This window comes from Bos grunniens, chromosome X, assembly GCF_055505025.1.
Source record: "Bos grunniens cultivar Pamir isolate PY7600 chromosome X, Bosgru_T2T1.0, whole genome shotgun sequence".
NCBI lineage: Eukaryota > Metazoa > Chordata > Mammalia > Artiodactyla > Bovidae > Bos > Bos grunniens.
The window spans coordinates 110,939,899-110,962,084 of NC_141194.1; the positions used below are offsets into that span (position 1 = coordinate 110,939,899).

The following is a 22,186-nucleotide window of genomic DNA, read 5'->3' on the forward strand; positions in this document are numbered from 1 at the left end:
CACTTCTCAGTAACCATGTACATATGTAACTGCAAACGAGAATGTTTTTTCTTCTCAATATCATGTAGTTATTAAACTATCAAGCACTGTTACTACACTTAGATTATATTGAAATTTATGAGTTATGTAATTTATATAGTCTATTCAACTGCACTCCTAAATATCAAACTTGTACCTAAAAAAAACACAGAGACACTACATAAAAGTCTGATATTCTAATATCAAGATGGAAGCAAGAATGCAAATTTAAAAAACAGAAGGATTAGAAGTGAGTGAGACCGTACTGTACTTTGCCACTGTATCAAGAAAATTCTACACTTCTGATTACCTTGACCCAACACAAAGCAGAAAATTGGACACTGAGGAAAACCAGCCAGCTCCTGACCAAAGACACCCACAGTCTAATGAGGCTACCTACCATGGTCTCCCCAAATGACAGGTTCAAGATCAGATAACCCAGCAGGCCCAACTGGAAGATCTAGGAGTAGGAAAATCAGCTTAAGTCTCTAGAAACCTGAGTCACCACTATCCGAATATCATTAAATATTTAATGATTCTCAAAGGTCCATTCTAATGCTAAATTCTATGCCTCTGTACCTGTAAGTATCTAAACCAATTGAGAAGTACACATAACAAACAGTCTAAAAGATGCAATTATTTGCCTTCTCTCTCAAGTGCATACTGACTAACAGAAACTGTACTGGATGCTTGGGACCATGGAGAGAAATAAGATGTACGCGTCATCCTCACAAAGCTCAGGGCCCAGTCTGGGAAATGAGACACATGCACCCAAACAGCCAAAATGCCAGGTTGTAAGTGTCCACAAACCTAGACAGCGTATTAAAAAGCAGAGACATTACTTTGCCTACAAAGGTCCGTCTAGTCAAGGCTATGGTTTTTCCAGCAGTCATGTATGGATGTGAGAGTTGGACCATAAAGAAAGCTGAGCGCTGAAGAATTGATGTTTTTGAGCTGTGGTGTTGGAGAAGACTCTTGAGAGTCCCTTGGACCACAAGGAGATCAAACCAGTCAATCCTCAAGGAAATCAGTCCTGAATATTCATTGGAAGGACTGATGCTGAAGCTGAAACTCCGATACTTTGGCCACCTGATGCAAAGAACTGACTCGTTGGAAAAAACCCTGATGCTGGGAAAGAATGAAGGCAGGAGAAGGGGACGACAGATGAGATGGTTGGATGGCATCACTGACTCAATGGACATGAGTTTGAACAAACTCCGAGAAATAGTGAAGGACATGGGAGGCTGGCATGCTGAAGTCCATGGGGTCACAAAGAGTTGGACATGACTGAGAAACTGAATGGCAACAAAGTGCCAAGAGGCATTTTAAAAATCCAGATGAAGTGGGATGAGAGGTCCAAGATGGCAGGACGACTTCTCCCTGATTGGGTCACAGCAAGGTCCTGCTGTGATGGCAAAGTTATAGACAATCCTTAAAGGGTGGAATAAAAGCAGGTGAAGATTGGCCTTCCAAAAATAGGTCATGGTGACAATGGCTACGCATGTGGGAAAGCATGGGAACTTTGTTTACAAAAAACAAAAACAAGTGGGCTAGGTTTAAGATCGGGTGGCAGGGGAATCCCCTGTAGAGTATCCCAGAGCTTGGATCAGGGTGACTGGGATCCAGGAAATGTGTCTTGGGAAGCAGCCTGCAATGACAGAATGTTGCTGCATGCAGATGCACCCAGCAGCCCTGAGTACCCCGCACAAGCCAAGGGAGGGGATGCCCATGCCCTGCAATCTTGGAAGCTAATGCTGCCAATGCTGCCACATGCTAATGCTGTGCAAGTGACATGATTGCCATGAGGATCTGAGAGCAGAGAGCAAACGAGCTGGAAAGCAAGAGGAAGAGATGGGTCAGAGGGACGAATCACAGAGCAGGCCCATGTGTCTGGGACAATGGTGGTCCCACCAAGAGATATGAAGGGCATGGTGGTGGGGCTGAGAGAAATATTAACACTGTCAATTTTAGGCACACTGGGTTTAAGCATCTAAACACAGGGAGTTTGACTGATAATCAAGTAACAGATATCCAGGAGGCAGCCGGAAATGCAGAAGTGGAAAATCCCAAGGGCCCCTCAAACTCCAAATGCCCAGAACTAAAGCACACGATGTTTCTCTCTCCAAACTACACCTTTCTCTGTCAATGGCTGGCACTCCATCCACCCTGTGACAAAAGCTGGAAACCTACCGGTCACCCTTCACATTCCCTTCTCCATTAGCCTTAATCCAATCTCCAGGTTGACTTCTTCAATCCTTCTCGAATCTGTCACACAGCAGGTTCTCAAGTAGTAAATAAAGAATGAAAGATCGGGTCTGGCACTATCAAGTTGGAAAGTAACTGACAAGTGAGAAAGAAGATGATAACGACAGAACTTGGGAAATACAGCTAGGGGGTAGGAAGGAGAAAGTGAAGTTGCTCAGTCGTGTCTGACTCTTTGCGACCTCGTGGACTGTAGCCCACCAGGCTCCTTCGTCCATGGGATTCTCCAGGAAAGGATACTGGAGTGGGTTGCCATTTCCTTCTCCAGGGGATCTTCCCGACCCAGGAATCGAACCCAGGTCTCCTGCAATGCAGGCAGACTCTTTAAGCTCTGAGCCACCAGAGAAGCCCAGGAAGGAGAAATGAACTGCAATAAACACAAAAGGCAGAAGCGAGAGAAGAGTCAAGGACACATGCAGAAAGAAGGTGGAATTAACCAACACACTACCGACTTTTCACTGCAGAGAAGGTGAAGAGCAAAGAGTCCACCAGGGTCTGTAGATCTGAGCAAGAAAAGAGGAGCTTCAACACGAAGCATGAGCAAGACCAAGAAGTGAAGGAGTTCCTAATCTTGAAGCAGCAGCAGCACGTAGGGACTCATTCTTTAAAAAGCCTAGCAAGGAAGGGGCAGAAAGAGGCTCATAGTATTGGGGTAGCAGGGAGGCAAGTTGTTTTAAAGCAGAGACTTGAGCAGGTCTGCGGGTCGGGGAGCCACTGAAAACCACGCGCGTAAGACACCGAACTGTGAGGCACCATGGCACCAGAGAGACTAGGAGGAAGGCTCACTTTGTAAAACACGACCTCCTGTTCCTTCCTTGGAGATGGGGAGGAGGTGCAAAGAACAGGTGAAAGCTCATGATAGGTGAATGAGGGAGATTTATGGGAGCTAGAAAAGACAACTTTTAACTTTGCAACAGAGCACAAGATGAGGTCAGCAAAGGAGCTCAGAGGGGTCCATCACTGAGGTGGTGGGGGATGTGATACATTGATCTGAGATGGAGAGAACTGCCAAAGCAGCCACGAGCCCCTTTCTAGGGTATGAAAGTGCAAACTCATAGTGGAGTTCATTCCTTAAATCCACTGAGTGACTTGCAACAGGATGATGCAGTAGTACACAGCCTCTCCAGCTTGAGGACTAACAAATTGAGAATGAATGGCAACAAGGGGCAGGAGGATTTGGGGTATCAGCAGGGACTGTTTTAACCTGAAAACCTCATTCCTTTTGCAGCAGCAAAATAAAGAGACGATTTAAGACTGAAATTTAAAAGAAAAACTATAGTTCAGATCCTACGTTCCCATTGACGTTTCTACTTACAAACACACTAGGATGTTTTATTATTACAGTTTTCTTAGCATTATTTCACCTCTTTTAAAATGAAAAAAGGTGTCAAATCCATTAGACAGAAGGAATGAAAAAAGGTCAATCTTGAAAAGTTTCCAACTTTTTTTTTTTTTAAAAGAAAAATACTACAGGAACCCTTTTGTCCATGCTTGTAATGAAGTGGCTATGCCTTCTCTCTGCAAGGGAATACATGCCTGGCTTTGAAATGTGCACAATGGGAGGTAAACTTTGCCTCCCTTCCGGATGGCGGCCAACATTTACAGCTCCAACTGCAGCCAATTATAGAGACTGTGGAACCTACTTGCTGCCACTCTTGCCAGATACCCAGCTCCTCAGTGGCACAATACCTCACACCTGGCCAATGCGCATTTCAGAACCAGATATTTGAGAGGCTGAGTCTGATGGACATGAGCGCTCCCCATCCACCTTGATCCCCCCAAGTCCTGTGTGCATACTGGTAAACCATCAAAAAGCAAAGTCAACAGACTCTGTCTTGGTAGTCTCTCCCAGAAGTACTTTTACCCAGTAAAAGTTAACATGTGTTCTGTCCTTAAAGAGGGTCTTGGGTGGTATTCATGAATCTGTAGGTAATACTCTGCCTAAACAATAAAATCACTATGGTCCTATCTTTTAGAGGAAACCCTAACGACAAATGTCTCCTTGAATTTAATCCAGGAAGAACGTACTGTTTCCCACTGTCAGAAAATGGTCTCTGTACACATAACTCACTGCTCATGCCACCAACAGTCCTAAGGGTTACCTGCTTTGATGGGAGGCTTCAAAGCCTCCCTTCCTTCATGTTCCCGTGCATCTTCAGAACTCCTTCCTATTTGTAAAGAAGGGTATGTGGAATGACTGGGGGTGAGAACTGGCAACTTTCAGATGGTGACTAACCCTGATGTGGAGGGGTCACTAAATTTCTTCAACTGTGTGGTAGATCCAAAGATGTTTACATTACTCTTTACAAACTTTCTATCTTAACTATTTCAAAAGAATTTTTAGGGACTGCCCTGGTGGTCCAGTGGTTAGGACTCCATGTGTCTACTGCAGCGGGCATGGGTTTGATCCCTGGTTGGGGAGCTAAGATCCCACAAGTCTTGCAGTGCAGCCAAAAAATAATACTAAGGATAAAATAATGATAATATTTATTCAAGTGGGGGTGTGCATGGCAGGACTGGGTGGGAATGAACATGGATGTGTTCTACTGGACAAAACTGCCTGAGGAAAGTCCACAGCAGAGGTGGCGAAGGGCTGGGTTAGGGAACAGTGAGTCAGACAGCTGAACCAGCGTGCTGGGGGACACATAGGAGAGAGGTGCAGAGGCAAGTCAGGGCTGAGTTGCAGAGGACCATGAACACTAAGGAGTCTGAAATGATGGGGGGAAGGAGCCACTGAGAGTTGCCAAGCAGGAGAATATCTGCAGGAGCTAAGAACAGGGATACGGAGAGGATACGGGCGGGAAGGCAGCAATGAAGACTGCAGAAGAGAAGGGAGGAGGGGGAGGTGACTGGAGGGTGCCTAGAAGAAGAGAAGAATCATCGAGAGAGGCAAAAACGCCCGAAGAAGGAACTGGCAAGTAGAATGAGCAAGAGAGTTTTGACCCAGCCAGGCACCTGGGGTCTCTATCAGGTGGTGAGCAATGAGAAGCTGGGGGCAGAAGAAAGGTCAGCACTAGAAAACCAGGACCAGGGCATAAGGGAAGGGGCCAGACAGCTGCCATCAGATGGGCTGAGTGTGTGGGCCAGGGCTCAGGAGGCTGCGAGGAGCTTCGCTGACAAACAATGTTATCTGGGGAGAACTGAGTGCAGCCAGGGAGTGTAGGAAGCCTCTCGGAGAATGAATAGAGAGAAGGGTGCCAAGGCCTGGGGGCTGGTGGAAGGAGGACCAAGTGAGAGGCTAATGATGCTCCTGTGTCCAAGGCCTGTGTTCTCCCTGGGGCTGCCGGCGACCTCCCCCAAACCTCCCCGGAGCCCCTGTTCCTTTTTTATCTCACCGAAGCTTGCAACACTTCACTCTGGTCCACTCCCTTCCTTCTAGATATTTCTCTCTCCTCCCAAGCGCCCACCCCCTGTCTGAGCCGGTCCTCTGTTCTGACTGTGGCTTCTGCTCCTGCCCGCTCCACCCCCCACAGACGCGGTCCCTGCCCTCAGGCTCCCTCCACAGCTGCATATCCGCTGGTCTCATGGCCCCCTCAGGAAATCCTGTATGTGCACCCGCTACTACTGTGATACCCGTGTGCTTGGACTTCCGCAGCTTCAGACTCCTATTTTCAAGGCTCCTGAGCCACATATTTACAGCTTGCACTCGCACAGCTGTCAGTCTGCATACGCACACAAGTCTCCCACGGCCGAGGCTTCAAGCCCCTCCTTCTCCTCTAATGTCTATTTCCATGGATGGGAGCAGCTCCGACCACTCAAGCCCAAGACCACAGGGATCATCCTTAATTCTACTCTTCTCTTCGGCTCCCAGCTCCAAATGCTACCCAGATCCTCCTGCCTCGCTCACGGAGGTTCCCTCCTTTCTCCTGCAACCCAGACTCGATTAGAACAAGCTCGCCTAGAAAACAAAGATAACTTCCTGGATGGTCTCTCCGCCTCCAGTCTTCCCTCCCCTAATCTGTCATACATGCTGAGACCTGACTTCCCTTCCTGAAACACACATGGGCTGTGTTGTTCCCCACGTGACACAGACACTGGTGATTTACGAGCCGCTCAAGGCTGGCAATGCTTCCAGCTTCATCTCTCCCCTCCCCATCCATGCTCCCACTCTAGCACAGCCCTCAGCCACTGTCACCAGACACCGGGCTCCTCCATAGCACTGTACACGCACCCTGTGGAGGGTCCTCTCTCTCTCCCTCCTGTTCAGGTAATGGTCTCCATTCACCAAGGCTTGGTTCCCACATCACCTCCTCTAGAAGGCATTCCATGACTCAGCACACAGTTACCCTGCTTCTGTCCTGTAATCGAACAGCATGATGCACCCATTGCAGGCTCTGCCACCTGACACCACACCTGCTCATCCCTGTGTTATGCACCCAGCACCATGGCAGATTCACCCTGGTGCTGAGTGTCTCTGGAATGAAGATACAGCGGCCTGAATGAACATAGGGTTAACCTGTCTTGTTCATGAACCTGAGCACCTGAGCTGAAGTACTCCTGAGAGGGAAACTGGAAGTGGTGCTGCTCCGGGAGTCCACAGACAACAAGAGTATTACAGGCCTAACCAGCCCTACTGGAGTCACGAGATCGAAGCCAAGCCCAACCTCGAGCACCCTCAAGGTCAAAAGGAGGCAACAGGATTTCTCAACTCAAAAGCAATGGTGGTGTTCAGGATGCCATGACTTAGTGCCATCCATGCTGCCTGCTGTCTCCCCATCACTTAGAGCACAATGCTATTGAGTACCTCCTGTCTACACGGAGGACCAGGAGGACTCCCTATTACTGATGGCCACAGAGACACTGGCACATAGATACGGCTGAAATCCTTCACTGCCACACGCCATGCTCTGTCCTAGTTCTCAAGAGCACAGCAGTGAAAAGACACAAGGCATCCCTGGCCTCAGACAGACCAGAATGAGGCCAGAAGTAAAATATATAAAGTAGGAGACAGTGAAGAAATGAATAAACATGAAAGGGGGAGAGGAGGAGGGGGAGGGATGTTAGATGTTCAGAGTGGGCAGGGGAGGTACCCAGTAGTAAGTCTTAAGACGGAACAGGCACACAGAGAGGGAGTGAGGGCTATGATGGAAGCTGGTGAAGGCTCTAGGGAGGACATGATTTTTGAGTGGGTTCTGAGGGACAAGAGGGCATCCAGGCACAGCAAGAACAGCCCAGGAGGGCCTTGCAGGCAGGGAAGAGACGACAGCACAGGGAGAAGCACTGTGAGTTGAGGCAAGAGAACTCAGAAGGATTTTTCTGTCCCATGATGGACAGTGGATTTTATTTTGTGGGCAACAGAGATCCATCAAGAATTTCCAGTAAGCCAGTCAGAGTGGAGTAGGGAGACCCCAGAGGAGGCCCAGGTGAAGACGGCTGAGTGGCAGCCCAAAGACCACTGTATCTACCAGCCCAGGACATCACCTGATGAAACAAGACACCTGACTCCCGAGTCTGGCCGTGCTCCCACTGCAGTGTTTACATACCTGAACCACACAGGTGTCCGCTTCCAAAGGCCAGGGACATGACGGCTCTTTGTCAAATACACACGAAACATCCACATTTTGCAGCAGAATTCACAATTAATGTTCATATTTAGGACTTTGAGAGACACTATGATGACTATGTTTTGAGGCCTCTGCATAATCACCCAAATGGCTTGCTTTATACTATGTTTTCTGCCACTAGCTGCTTGCTTTTATACTTGGACTAAATGCTGTGGCCAATTGGTCAAAATGTTTATATAAAACTTGGTGAAAGAAGAAAAAGATAAGCAGTTGGTGTCAAGTGGGTCTTTTCTTCACCCACTGCGTGCTAATCCCTGGCCTCTGGAGTGCCATATAATGACAAAATAAATAATGCCAGCTAAGAGTTCATCCAATGCCTTCTCCCTCCAAGTGGGAGGAGGGAAACAAGCATGTTCAAATATCCCAAGTATTAACACTCTTGGTGTATTTCTTTCTGCTCTCTTTTTGACATACAGTTTTTGTTTGTTTTCCACAGTTGAGATCACAGAACAGACACAATCCTGTCACAGCACTGCAGTTTAAATAATTTCCCCAGTTCATCAACAGTGACAGCACGAAATGGAACCAGGCCTGTGTGGCTGGTCAACAACCTGCTCTAATTTCATTTTTGATGATTATTGCATACATTAGCATAAAATCTCTCAGTGTGTCCCAATTTGACACTTGGGAGCTGTACAGAATGAGTCTCACTTTGGCTGGCCATATTATATTGTGTAGTATAATACAGTATTATACTGTATTGTACTGTATTATAGTTAGTTCAGCCTATATGTCTGTTAACTTTTTAATCCATCCCACCTGATTACTGGCTCAGATAAGCTTGAGCCCCTGTAAAGACAGACCTCTTCCATCCTTCACAGACACCACTGGTTTTTATGAACTAAATATTACCTACACTAAATTTTACATTAGTAGTTTCACTTCAATATCTTAGATTAAAACTACTTCAAATCCCTTCCCCTTCCCTTTAACCACCTTCTGAGTCAAAGGCTTGATGCCAGTTACACAGTCTATAACTCCACCGAAGTGTACTGCCACCATGTTTCTTTGTCAGGGTCAGGCATATGCTTTGATTCAATCAAGACAATGTGTCAGTAGTACTCCCAATGGGTTTCTTTCCTGGGTACTTAATCACCTGTTCAAATGATTAATTCTATAATACAACTGCTGCCAAGGGTTGAGGGCATCCCTGGTGGCTCAGAGGGTAAAGAATGCACCTGTAATGCGGGAAACCTGGGTTCAATCCCTGGGTTGGGAAGATCCCTTGGAGAAGGGAACGGCTACCCACGTTTGGCTCACTGCTCTCTTAAGTTTCAGAATCTTTCACATTCTGGAAAACTAGAACATGTGCTCAGCTTCACTCTTACTTAGAGGCCTGAATAGATTCACAAAAATAAAAGACCAAATCTCAGGACCATGTGGACCTAGAAACACGAAAGAAGTGGGCTCCCATAGCGAAGGCAATAAGAGCAATAAACGGCACTTTTCAGAATTTGGACACAAAAATGAAAATAATGTTTTTAAAAATCAAAAGATGCAAACTAATCCAGATTAGAACTGTTCAAAAGAAGTTATGGGGTAAAAGCAGTAAAACCAAAGCTAGATTCCCCCCAACAGTCTCAACATCTCCTGTTTATAAGCGGATGTTTGGCTCCTCTTTCATGTGCCCCAGACCTATTCACCCCTGCTTGGTCCACCTCATCAAAATACAACTGCCCCTTTGGGCTGGCCTGGGTAACGGGAACCCACCACATCCACCATAGGCCCTTCTAGAACAGCCATAGCAGCTGTTCATTCACTCTTTCCCTTCTGGAGCATCTCATGTCCAACTCATTGTTCCATCAGTGGAACATTCCTTGAAATGCCATGCAATAACAGGTAGAGTGGCATTCAGCCACACCACAGACATCCTAATTCCAAACCACTATCTGGTGTTCTGTAATTGAACACTTGGAAAATTCTAGAGCAGTGGGCCTACACAAGGGACTCACATCAGCATCCTTGTCTGTGATGTTTTAAAAAAAAATGATCACTGTGCCTGGACCACAGACCTGGACATTTGGATGCAGTATCTCACAGCATCTGTAATGGCTGCTAAGTGACCCCAAGTGGTTCTCAACGGTGCTTCTGGTAAAGAACCACTATTCCCCGCCTAAGGAATCTCGCCAAACGAGCAAACAGGTACAGTTACCAAATCCCCCTCCTCATATTATGAAGGACAAGACTTATTTTAATTCACTCTATTCCTACATTTACAGGTGTTAGTGTTACATGAGCTTTGCATAAGCCAAAAATTAAGAGTTGAGAAGCAAATATATCCCCCATGTTAATCTGATCCACAGTCAATCTTGCAAGGTAGAAGAGAAACAGTTTAGCATTATCTTTAACAGTTAGGGTCATCTTTATGGTCTTAGATTTTACTTACCGTTTCCAAACTTCTTAAATAAAGACGATAATTTGTGATGTAAACTCTTCCCTTAATGGGGCCATTGAAAGGACATATGTAAATAACTTCTTTGTCTATTAAGATAAAAAAAGTACCCTAAAATAATGGAAATATATACCAAGATACACAACAAATGGCACTACTTTAATATAAACTATTTGGCTAAGAATAACTACAATTTAAAAAATCACTGAAAAGGTCTAAAGCAAGCACTGGCAATGTTTCTACATTACCATGCCAGGTAGAGTGGAGCTGAGGGAGAACGAGGTGGGGCACATATCACCTGAGCTTACCCACCATGCTGCCACTACCTAGGGACAAGACCCTCACAGCTAGAGAGCAGAAGTGAATAAGGGCACCGGTGCTGCTACCTTCCGGTGGTTGTCAAGGTAACTACTGAACTGCAGGCTTCAACCAGAGGGTGGCAATTCACACAGGACAGTCTCACGGACTCTCTCCCGGACTGGGTTTGAGGTTTGCCAACCTCCAATCACACAAAACACTGCGATGTTTTTAATAAATGACTGTCAGCAGCAGAAATGTTTCTATAGTCTATTCTTTCTCTTTTAATAGTCCAGAGAAGAATGGAGCTAGATTCATGTCACACATTTAAGTGATATGAAACAGATGGCCAAGAAATTAGTATATCTTTGGTAGAATCAAACATAAGGAGAAACTAAATCAGGAGAGTTATTATAATAAAATGTATCTTTGTCTTATTTTTCAAGGATGTCCTTGAATGTGTTAACGGCATTTGTTTGTTTATTTATAATAATTTTTGAAACCCCTTTCTCCTCGGGTGCTAAATGAAAAATATCCAGTAAGTCTACTTCATGCTAACTCAATCAGTTACTACCTCTGTGAAGGTTTTAACACTGATACAGAACTAAAACTTCACATGTGAAGATGATCAAAAGTAAGATATTCTCCTTGTTCTTATCCACAAATTAGGATGGAAACATGCCACCCACTTCCTTTTCAAGACTAGGATCATGTGTGCAAGCCTGTGGACATGGAGTAGTTTCTCGTTGTGCATGGCTAACTCATTCATACAGGTATCATATCTATGACCTTAATCTGATTAGCACCATGGTCTCAGTCATTTAAGCTAAACAACCCAGATCTTAGTAAATAAACCAAAAGGTTCTCTGAAGCAGTGGTAACTGTATCATCACCAAATGGGAATCTGAAATGGGGATGTCAACTCTAATAAAAAAAAATGTTAATGCTCACAATCTTAGCACTTTGCTTAGAAGCTGTCAGGTGCTTCTGGATTAAGCCAGAATGATCTAGTCTTTCCAAAGTAGATACCTTTCTCTTAATATGAACTTACAATGAATAAAGTAAGACAAAAATCAGAATGTTACATCAACATTTCTAATTTTAGCTATCTGGCAAATAAAAGATATTTTAAACCAATATGTCTCCTTATATTTCAAAGAAGAGAGTACTTGGACTTTAAGTCTCGAAGTTGATCGTTTTAAAGCATATATGATGGGCTGTAAAATCTTATTACCAGTTTGTTCTTATAACCTTAAACCATAAGAGCTTATAGCTCTAGTGAGAGACTTGAAAGATATAATCCACATTTTTTTTCCAAAATAATTCTGACTTGATACAGAGAAAAAAAATATCACTGTCATGGAGAGCATGAAGCTTGAGAGAACTCTTTGATCAAGAAACAAATGCAGAGAGTTCTCACTACATTAACACTTTTAAACAAAGCTAGCCTATTTGTCTAAAAGTGACTTCGAAAGAGTCAGAGGGATTGAAGCCACCTGGCCCTCCTAGAACTCTCATCAATCTATGAAAATCCTAACCTCACAGGCCTTACCAGTAATGCGAATCTCTCCTGGCAGTCGAGGAAGAGTTTCTCCCACATCCCGATTAACTCCATCCCTAGAAGTCTGGAAACAAAACAGTGTCATCAGAAGTAAGGACATGACATTTGCACAGGATATTAAGCAACTAACCAGAAATATTGTTTGCAAATAAAAAAAATTAGAGACATAGTGACCATTATAGAAAATTGGCACAGAAAATCAAAACAACTAAAAAATACAACTTAGCGTTCAACATTCATTAGCTGTGTTAACTTTTAGTCTGTAACTAACATTAGCACACTTTTCAGTGATATTAATTAAACACCCCTTCCAAGTGCTTTACAGTTAACAGTGTTCAGGAAAGTGATAAAAAATGAATATTAAGTGTATTTGATGTTGTTGTTTAGTCACTAAGTTGTGTCTGACTTTTTGCGACCCCATGGACTGCAGCACACCAGGCTTCCCTGTCCTTCACTATCTCCCACTAAGACAGAATTCACTGAGTATATTCTATAGATACACATATATTGTGGCAGCTTTTTTCCATATTATTTAGTCCTATTTTGTTGAGCGAAGGAATGAAAACTTCATTTCAATGGAGCCTTAACTGAGCAACAGTAATTACAGCATATTCTCATATGTCAGAAAATAACACTGGGTTTTCTATTTTACTAACTTCTTTTCTCACGTAAGTAACTAGATAAAGAGGATGAGGAGGCCTGTCATTGAACTTTTGAGCCAACCAGGGCCTTGGAAACCATCTACACACAAATTCTTCATGTGACTCTACTACATCTCTAGGCCTTCTGCCTTTTGAGGTATTCTCATTCAATAACCGCAGCCACTCTGCCAACCAGGCAGTATAAACCACTAGCCAAGGTGAGTTCTGCGAGGCTAATCTGCCATGTGACTTGGATGCCTGGGAAAGGAGTCTTTCCATCTATTCAGCTGCCCCAGTGGATAAGTGCCAATGACGTGCTGCCTGTGTCCACTCCAGGACGTGCCAGACACATCACTAACATCTGTTTGGGAAAAGGGTTTTGTAAATCGCTATTTTTCATTCATTTTTTTTCTAGTTGTTTTCCAAAGTCACACTGCAATCATTTCATGTGTGAAGCTAGTAATCCTTGCCTCAAAGGAGTTTTGTGAATACTAAGTGAAAGAAACTACACAAGCACACTTCTGAAAATTATCAGGGGCTATGCACATGTAAAGTTGTATGAAACAGGGGAAGTGCGGCTTTTGTATTTAGGTGAGGGATAAGCTGTCAAAGAGGGTGGCTTTCTTGGATTTTTAGTGGTTTTATCCTTTTTTGTTCAGGTACAAAATAAAAATTCCTAGCTAATTTTCAATATGCTTTAGTGCTTGCAAGCTGAGCATTTTATACCTAGGAGGGCAAGGCAGATTGTTCTCAGCCAGGAATGCCTCCTGCAATATTGAGGAAGGTGTTAATATCCTGCTTGGTGGGCCCTGGTCTTCCGAACTCTTCTTCAGAAAGCTTTCAGGGGCAAGAGATTGCCTAGTATCTTAAATGTAATGTCTGGCAGTGGTTCACAAGTCAGAGGTTCTCAAAAATGAAGTTATACGAAAGGATTTACAAACAAAGCTCACTGAACACACCTAAGGTAGTCTGTCTTTTATGGAACGAGATGGGTTAACAAATAAAACTATGTGTATCAAAGAATTTGCATTATGTGAATGAATAATGAAATGAATAATTCAAGAAACCCAGAATGAGCAGCTAATATTCAAATATGAAAAGAGAAATGCAGAGAAAGAGGTATAAATAAATCTGAAAACTCAACTTACCCTCTTAATAGACTCATTCTCCAAGGAGTGTGAATTATATTTGGAAGTTGGTGCTGAGGCCATACTGGAAACTCTGCCAAGAAAGACAATGAATTCAAGAAATCAACAAAATCGTATGCAATTTCAAACATACTGCAATTGAGTACAAACAGGAGGACACTTGACAGGCCCCGTTTCCCTCACAGGAATGAGACACATGAAGGACCAGCCACAGCACAGCTCATGGGAAAGAGCTCCAGTGAAGGCGCAGGGAACCGTGAAGAAACAGAGAAGGGGGAGTTCAGCAGAAGACACCACACGCCTTTCTGTCATCAGAGAAAACTTAATGTTTATTAATTATGCAACAGGCTTCAAACATCCATACTTCTTCATTTGTAAAGACAGTTAAGAGACAGCCAAGCAGAGAGATAAAAAGGACAGACCGTTGAACTTATACTTCTTTCCCCTTTAATAATTCTGTCTTCTCTCAATTAAGGCAAGTTAAAGTGGCATGGATTTGATGGAAATCAAGTTCGTAGGATTTGATTTAATCAGCATTTTCTAGGGAATGTATGTATTTCATTTAAATAAGGCATATTCATCCCAGTTCAGACATAAATGACTTCCCTTGTGGCTCAGATGGTAAAGCGTGTGCCTACAATGCTGGAGACTTGGGTTCAATCCCTGAGTCAGGAAGATCCCCTGGAGAAGGAAATGGCAACCCACTCCTGTATTCTTGCCTGGAAAATCCCATGAACAGAGGAGCCTGGTGGGCTACAATCCATCGGGTCGCAAAGAGTCAGACACGACTGAGCGACTTCACTTTCTTTCTTTCTTTTTTTTAGACATAAACGAAACCATCATATGCAGAACACATACAATTAGCTTGTTAACCCAGGGGTTACTTTTGAAGATGATAGCAACAACAGGAAACTAAGCAATGCTTTGGCTATTTTATTTATCAAAGTTAATGAGAGAGAGATACATATGAAGTCACTGGTGGTTAAACCGTACTCAATTTAGCAAGACAATTGTGAACATTTATAGTTTTTTTTTTTTTTTTGCTGGGCTCATTAAAAGACCAACTAACAAAATCTGGCATGGAGAACACTACTACCACTTGGCACAAAACTTGGAAATTTGATAGCTGTGTGCTGCTGGTCAGTGTCCTAAAGAAATGCCTGAGAAAGGTGACAAAAGATGCAGATGAAGGTACCCATCAGGACAAAGATGCAGTGAGACAGCCAAGTGAGAACAATCTTTCAAGATTAGCGACTCTGGGCTTCCACCACCAGAGCTCAGCTTTCCAAGGGCAAGGGTGGGAGTCCTTTTGGGTCATGGCTATCTCCTGGCACACAATGACATTTGTAACTATTTGGTGAATGAGTGACTGATTATGTGCAAAATACATACTACTGTGAAACATCACTACACTGTGACCTTGTATATTGGTTCACCAAATCCCAAAACACTGGAACTAGGAAACTGCTGAGGCTGAAACATGAACAGTTAGGGGAAAATAAAATATGTCTTTATACAAAGGAATACTAAACTTAAAAAACCTGATACCATTAAGAGGTAGCACAATGTAAAATTAGAAATAACTTTTTTAAAAAAGATTAATGAATAACTCTAGAATGAATTAAATTCAGGCAAAATAGCCTTGAAAAACCACTCTAACTATAAATTAAAATCCAATCAAAATAACCCATTATTCTCTGAGACAGCAGAGTCGATGAGATGGACTGGATAGATAAAGTCAGATGTTTCTGCCCTGAAATTATTCTATCAACTAAACAATATTACATATTTTGGGGATTTTTTAAATTAAGATATAAAATTACTTTTAGTAATCATATGCTCTAACATTTTCATAAGTCAACATTTTCAAACACATGTTAAATTATTAACATGTCAAGTAAATGTAAGACATTTCAAACACTGGGCTATATAATCGACTCAGTCTTCACCAGTCTGTTTCTAAACCATAAAAGAAAGATAAATCTTCCTGTTTTCTTCAATTCTCATTTAAAAAAAAAAAAAAACTCAATTTAAAATGAAATATAAGAGAGAAAAGTCTTCCTTTTTTCCTTATTTTTAACTACCTAATTGAGCTATAACTCACATACCATACAACACACCCGTTTCAAGTGAACAACTTAATGGGATTGCACAACCACCACCACAATCAGTTTTAGAACATTTTCACCACCACCACCCAAAACCCCATACCCATTATGGGTATGTCACTGTCACTGTCACTGTCACTGTCACTCCCCATTCCCCCGGCCTCAATCACAAATTTGCTTTCTATCTCTACAGGTTTGCCCATTCTGGACATTTCATATAAACAGAATCAAATAATGTGCTGTCTTTATGTCTAAAGTCTTCATATGTAGCGTTATCCTAGAAACTGCTACTATTAAAAGCTGAACTGAGTGCAGAACTGAGAAATCCAAGGGTCTGGGTAACATGGGTTAGTTCCATGATGAGATGAACCTCTCTTTGTTGAAGGGTTCCAATGGACCCCTGAAATGAACACACGCTGGAGCAGCGTGATGCTGGACAGCATGAGTATTGAGCTGACTCCATTCAAATCCCAACTCTGCAATTCATATATTTGACCTTGAGCAGATTATTTCACTTTTCTGGGCTTTGGTTGCTATTACCTCTATCCTACTACAGCACAGTTGGGCAAAATGAAGCAATATACTGAAGGGCTTAGAACAGTGCCTGGTATATTTGTTAACAAATTATTAGCATTCTTTTAAATAATAAGAGGATAACAACTGAATACTGATGCCATAAGCAATTCTTCTACACATTAGTCTTGACCCCAGAAATACTAGGAAGAAAGCTCACTACTACAAGTATAGTGCCATGGCTGGTGGTGAAGTGAAAGTGAAGTGAAGTGAAGTCGCTCAGTCGTGTCCAACTCTTTGCGACCCCATGGAGTGTAGCCTACCAGGCTCCTCCGTCCCTGGGATTCTCCAGGCAGGAATACTGGAGTGGGTTCCTTCTCCAGGAGATCTTCCCAACCCAGGGATCGAACCTGGATCTCCCGTATTGCAAGCAGATGCTTTACCATCTAAGCCACCAGGGAAGTCTATAAAACTTCTCTTGAAAAAGTACATGAAAATACTGTGTCATTAGGAGCCTGGGAAGCAGAGCAGTGCTGTGGAAAATGTGCTAGACAGATAAGCACAGGCCCTGCGCTGGCTCTAACTTATCAAGCATCCATATCTTCATCTATAAAATATCTGTTGCTCTAAATGGAGTTCAATAATAAATAAAAGATACAGAAAAGTTTACAAAGGTCAGGTACCCTTTTGGTTATAGTGTATTTTGCCCCAAACCCCTAAAGATCAGCTTTAATCCTTTTTATTTTAAAAAACATTGAATCTGGGCTACCCTGGCTTTAAAGTGAAAATTGACACTTAATTCCCTATATATATGCTAATTTCAGGAATCTAACCAAAGGTAGACTTCTATCCTTTTTGATCCTGAAAAAAACTGCTGAAGATTTAAGCCCAGTCCTCTCCCATTGGGCTTCCCTGGTGGCTCAGATGGTAAAGAATCTACCTGCAGTGCAGGAGACTGGGTTTGATCTGTGGGTTGGGAAGATCTCCTGGAGGAGGTCATGGCAACCCACTCCCATAGTCTTGCCTGGAGAATTCCCATGGATAGAGGAGCCTAACGGGCTAGAGTCCATGAGGTCATAAAGAGTCGAACACAACTGAACAACTAAGCATCTCTCCCATTACAGAGAAGACGACAGGAAAGCCTAGAAGGGGTACAACAAGGCTCTGGCATGAGTCTGAGGCAGGACCAGCTCCAGACAGGTTTCCTAACATGGCAGTATCCTTTCCACCCACAGACAAGTGCGTCCAAGTGATTTCTATTTCTAAAGAAAGCAGGTTAATGAGACTGGTCCCAATCTCAGGAGAGAAGGAGTTTTAGATTAAAAAACAGTAAAGGAAACTCATCTAGGCAAGCAATCTTGGGGACCCACCCCCAACCCCTTCAAATAAAGCTACATAAAGGTGGCATCATTTAAAAAACTTTGAAAGTCACAAAGTGTAAAAGTCACTCAGTCGTGTCCAACTCTTTGCGACCCCATGGACGGCAGTCCATGGAATTCTCTAAGCCAGGATACTGGAATGGGTAGCCTATCCCTTCTCCAGCAGATCTTCCCGACCCAGGAATCAAACCAGAGTCTCCTGCATTGCAGGCAGATTCTTTACCAACTGACCTATCAGGGAAGCTTGAAAGTCACAACATAGCCTCAGTTGTGTCTCTTTAAATTTAAGACAACTAACCTCAATGGTCTCATGGTATCTCCCTCTGTCCTTCCCTCTGTGTCCCTTCACCTGTCTTCCCCCTGTCCCTCTGTCTCTCTGCCCTTTCCACCCCTCCCCCCATCTCCTTTACCTACCACTTACCCCCTTTCAGATAATCTGTTATTACTCTCCACCTCTTGCATACCAGAACACAAGCCCCCAGAAGAGAAGGATTATGGTTTGTTTTATTTAATGCTGCAGTTCCAACCCAGGTGGCTCAGAGGTAAAGAATCTGCCTGCAATGCAGGAGATGCAAGAGATGTGGGTTCGATCCCTGGGTCTGGAAGATCCCCTGGAGAAGGAAATGGCAACCCATTCCAGTATTCATGCCTGGAGAATCCCATGGATGAAGGAGCCTGGTGGGCCACAGTCCATAGGGTCACAAAGAGTCAGACACAACTGAGCGACTAAACAACAAAGCTGTTACGGTACCTGGTACAGTGCCTGGCAGCCAGTAGGTACTCAATAGCTATCCGTTACATGAATGAATGAACTGTTGTATGCGTAATATTTCCTTTAAGTCAGAAACGTATGCAAGCTTAAAAAAGGGGTAGAGCCAACCCTCAGTTAACCAAGATGCTCAAGGCTCCATGGCTCTGCACATCAGAAGAGCAGCACTGACTTCTCACACTCTGAAGCACCATAAAAAACTCGCACCAAAAAGAACTAACATTCTGCATTACAGACTTTGTGCTGGAAGAGATATTGGGTTGGCCAAAAAGTTCGTTCGGGGTTTTCCATACGCTGGTATCAAAAACCTGGATGCACTTTTGCGCCAACCCAGTATTTCAAATTAAGATACAATGTCCTTCTTCCAGACTAAGAAACTGCTCCCCTCTCTGTTGCATATGAAAAATAGGATTTCACAAAACACCTGCGGCAGATGTAACTATAAACACTCTCAAATAAATGAGGGCCAGTTTTACCCTTACTGGAAACATCTCAAAGCAGTAGAATTGGAAAATAAATTTGACCTTCACCTCATTGGGTTTCTGTAAGCAAAATCTAAACTCCAAGGGGAGCTCAGTTGCCATGGTCACCAATTTGCCGTCAATGGCCCTTGATTAGGGGTTTTCCTGAACTTGCCATGTACAAACCGTGAGGAAAGGCACGCAGTCCATCATCTTTGGATTTTATTTGCTGTGCTTTCTTACTCTGTATTGCTGTTTAAATAAAGTTAAAGGGTGATCTCTCTCTGGAGGCTCCCTTGAAAGCTTTGGAAACCTACCTAGTCTGCAAAACAACTTCAAAAGGCTGCCAGCGAGCAAGAAGTCATGTGTGAGCAGCTACTGAGCCCAGAATTCCAGGTTTTTCCAACGGAGCTTTCTTTACTTGGAAGTCCATTTTGAAAAAAAGGAAACACCAAATACTTAGGACAGAGCTGCTCAATACTCCCAGACCCAATGCTCCAATTTCTGTATAGCCCCTCTGGCTAGCCTGTAATGAAAGTTATGGATATTATCAACCCAGCCATAATTTTTTTTAAAAAGCCAAAATTTAAAAAATCATCAATATAATGTCTGACCTCCAGGATAAAGGGGAAATAAAATGACAGTGATAATAACTTACTTATCAATACAAATTACACTAGAAACAAAAACACTGCCCCCTCATTTCCAATTTGGCCTCTAGGGGGAGTTTTGCCCCCAGTGAGAACCACTAGCAGATTTCTGTTCTGCACCTGAATGCAGGACAGGCTTTACATGACTAAAGTTTATGCTGACTTTTGCATTAAAATTGCTCTGACTGTAGACCACCTCGGAGCAAGAAATGAAAAAGATGTGTTGAGATGCCCTCAAACAAACCACCCTGAACCAAAGACAATTGTTCATGCCCCAGCCATTTAGAGACCAGGTACAATCAATTCAATACTTGTTTATCCCACATGAAGACAAACGATGATCTGCAAAAGTAGGAGTTTATTTCATCTTATACATTTGTTTACAGATTTCTTTCGATGTGGACCATTTTTAAAGCCTTTATTGAATTTTTTTATAATATCGTTTCTGTTGTTTTCATGTTATGCTTTTTTGGCCATGAGGCATGTGGGATCTTAGCTCCCCGACCAGGGATTGAACCCACAGTCCCTGCACTGGGAGGTGAAGTCTTAACCACTGGACTGCTAGGGGAATCCCTTTATACATTTTTCTTGGAACAAGAGTTGCAAACTTTTTTCTGTGAAGGGCCAGAAACTATTTTAGGCTTTGTGGCAGCCACAGGCAATACGGAAATACAGGGGTGTGGCTGTATTCCAGCATGATTTTATTTACAAAAATGGGCTGCCACTCTGTCTTCAACTATTAAAGTATTTCCAAATGAACTTTCTTCAGCCAAAGTAAATAATAATCATGCCCTTTTAAACTAAGATATAAGCCCACCATTCACAGCTTATACCTTGCAAAAACATACTATGACCAGCTGCAAAATTTGTGTGACACAGTTGAAAAGAGGAAGGGATTCTATGTTCAGACCAGTTTGGCTTTCAAATCCCAATTTTGTCACTCAATTAATAACAGTCATTCAGTCTTGGACAGACTGCAGTTCTCTGTATGTGGGGCATGATACTACCTACCTTCATGGAGTCACGATAAGGAATGTGTAAAATGCTGGAACAGTAGATGGCAAAGCAGAGGCACTCAAACACCAAGTCCCTTCCTCGTAGAAAGAGATGCTTTGAAGCCATTTCTCAAAGTGGTGCTAACACACTAGGCTGGATTTTCCATAAAACATACGCTATCTAATACTGCCTAACCATTCTGTACACACATTTGCTTTCTAAGATAATCCATCTAATCTTGACAAAGCTCTGGACAGCTTTAAATCAGGTTACTCTCCAAGCATGCCTACTTCCATTAAAAAAAGAAAATGCTTGACTCCTAGCCCAGGGATCCCTATGTGGAGATCTTGCCTGTTTAACTTCTATTCTGATTCAAAGATATAGAAATACACTAGAGGTATCAGAGTAGGTCCAACTATAGTTATTCCAAAGAGTACCCCCATCAATTGTAAGTGGCTTATTGTCCAAATAGACACCTGCAATACATGTGTTAGAGCCTCTTGATTTGTTTCAGGACTCAAGGGACATTGTTTTCATGACTCTTCTTTGGAAATTACAAAATGTTAAATCATATTTCATTTAGAAACTCACTCTTTGTGTCATTTTGATATTTACTATTCATTTTAAAGATCACAATACACTTACTTCCACTTCTTTAAATGTTTCAAAGACCTTTCGGCTAAAAAAATACATAAATCTGAATCAGTGAAGAATGCATTTTGAATCATGTTTCCAGTGGTTAGTGATAGATCTGAGCTGATCCATTCAGCCTACTTCTTGGTCCCCTCATGACAAATGGCACATCTTCAAGACAGCTGACTGGCTCCAGTGGCATGTGCGGTGGCCATGGAACAGAGTAACTTTAGAAACACTTCATAACTTGAAATTGGTATGCTGAAGCAACTATTAGGAAAGCCAGTTATCATCAGGTTAACTTTTTTTTTTTTACATGAAAAGGCAACCTAGTAAAACACACATACATTTAAACAGATCATTAAATTCACCAATGGATTTTGTAACCACCAAATACCTGGCAGTAAACAAAGTTTTAAAATAGGAACAAGATCAAGTTCCCCATCCACCTGCCAATTCCCAAACTCATGCAGGAACCCAGCTGATCCATCTGCTCCATGACAGATCTGTATTTGGTTGAACTATTTTCCCCTGGGAGAAACTATTCCCCAAAAGTATATTTTCAATTTATAATTGAAAATGACCTTCTTACGCAAAAGTTAAAATGGCAATTGTTGAAGGTAAAAACCCATATGAAGAGCCACAGCTACATCAGTGATGAAGGTGCCAGTTCAGAACACTGAATTTCCCACGGACCTTCCCAGACAGGGCATCACTGACAAGGAATCCAATGGGAATTAGCACTAGAGGGGAAGGATCAGAAAGAAACTGAAGAGCAGATGTGCAATTTCTAG

The 22,186-nt window shown here is 42.9% G+C and overlaps 1 protein-coding gene across 8 annotated transcripts in view; it reads right to left on the reverse strand.

Annotated features, from left to right (window-relative positions):
• MTM1 (myotubularin 1) overlaps positions 1 to 22,186 on the reverse strand; it is a 92,460-nt gene that overhangs the window by 55,260 nt on the left and 15,014 nt on the right. For 6 of the 8 annotated variants that reach the window (XM_086386275.1, XM_086386270.1, XM_086386267.1 and 3 more), the window contains 3 exons: positions 13,884 to 13,956; positions 12,086 to 12,158; positions 10,231 to 10,325 (listed from right to left, as the gene is read on the reverse strand). In XM_086386275.1, the coding sequence (XP_086242401.1) occupies positions 10,231 to 10,325; positions 12,086 to 12,158; positions 13,884 to 13,946 (231 nt within the window). In that variant the 5' untranslated portion in view covers positions 13,947 to 13,956. Of the gene's footprint in view, positions 1 to 10,230; positions 10,348 to 12,085; positions 12,159 to 13,883; positions 13,957 to 22,186 lie in introns of all 8 variants that reach the window. The other 2 variants (XM_086386273.1, XM_086386272.1) reach the window with 1 other exon arrangement.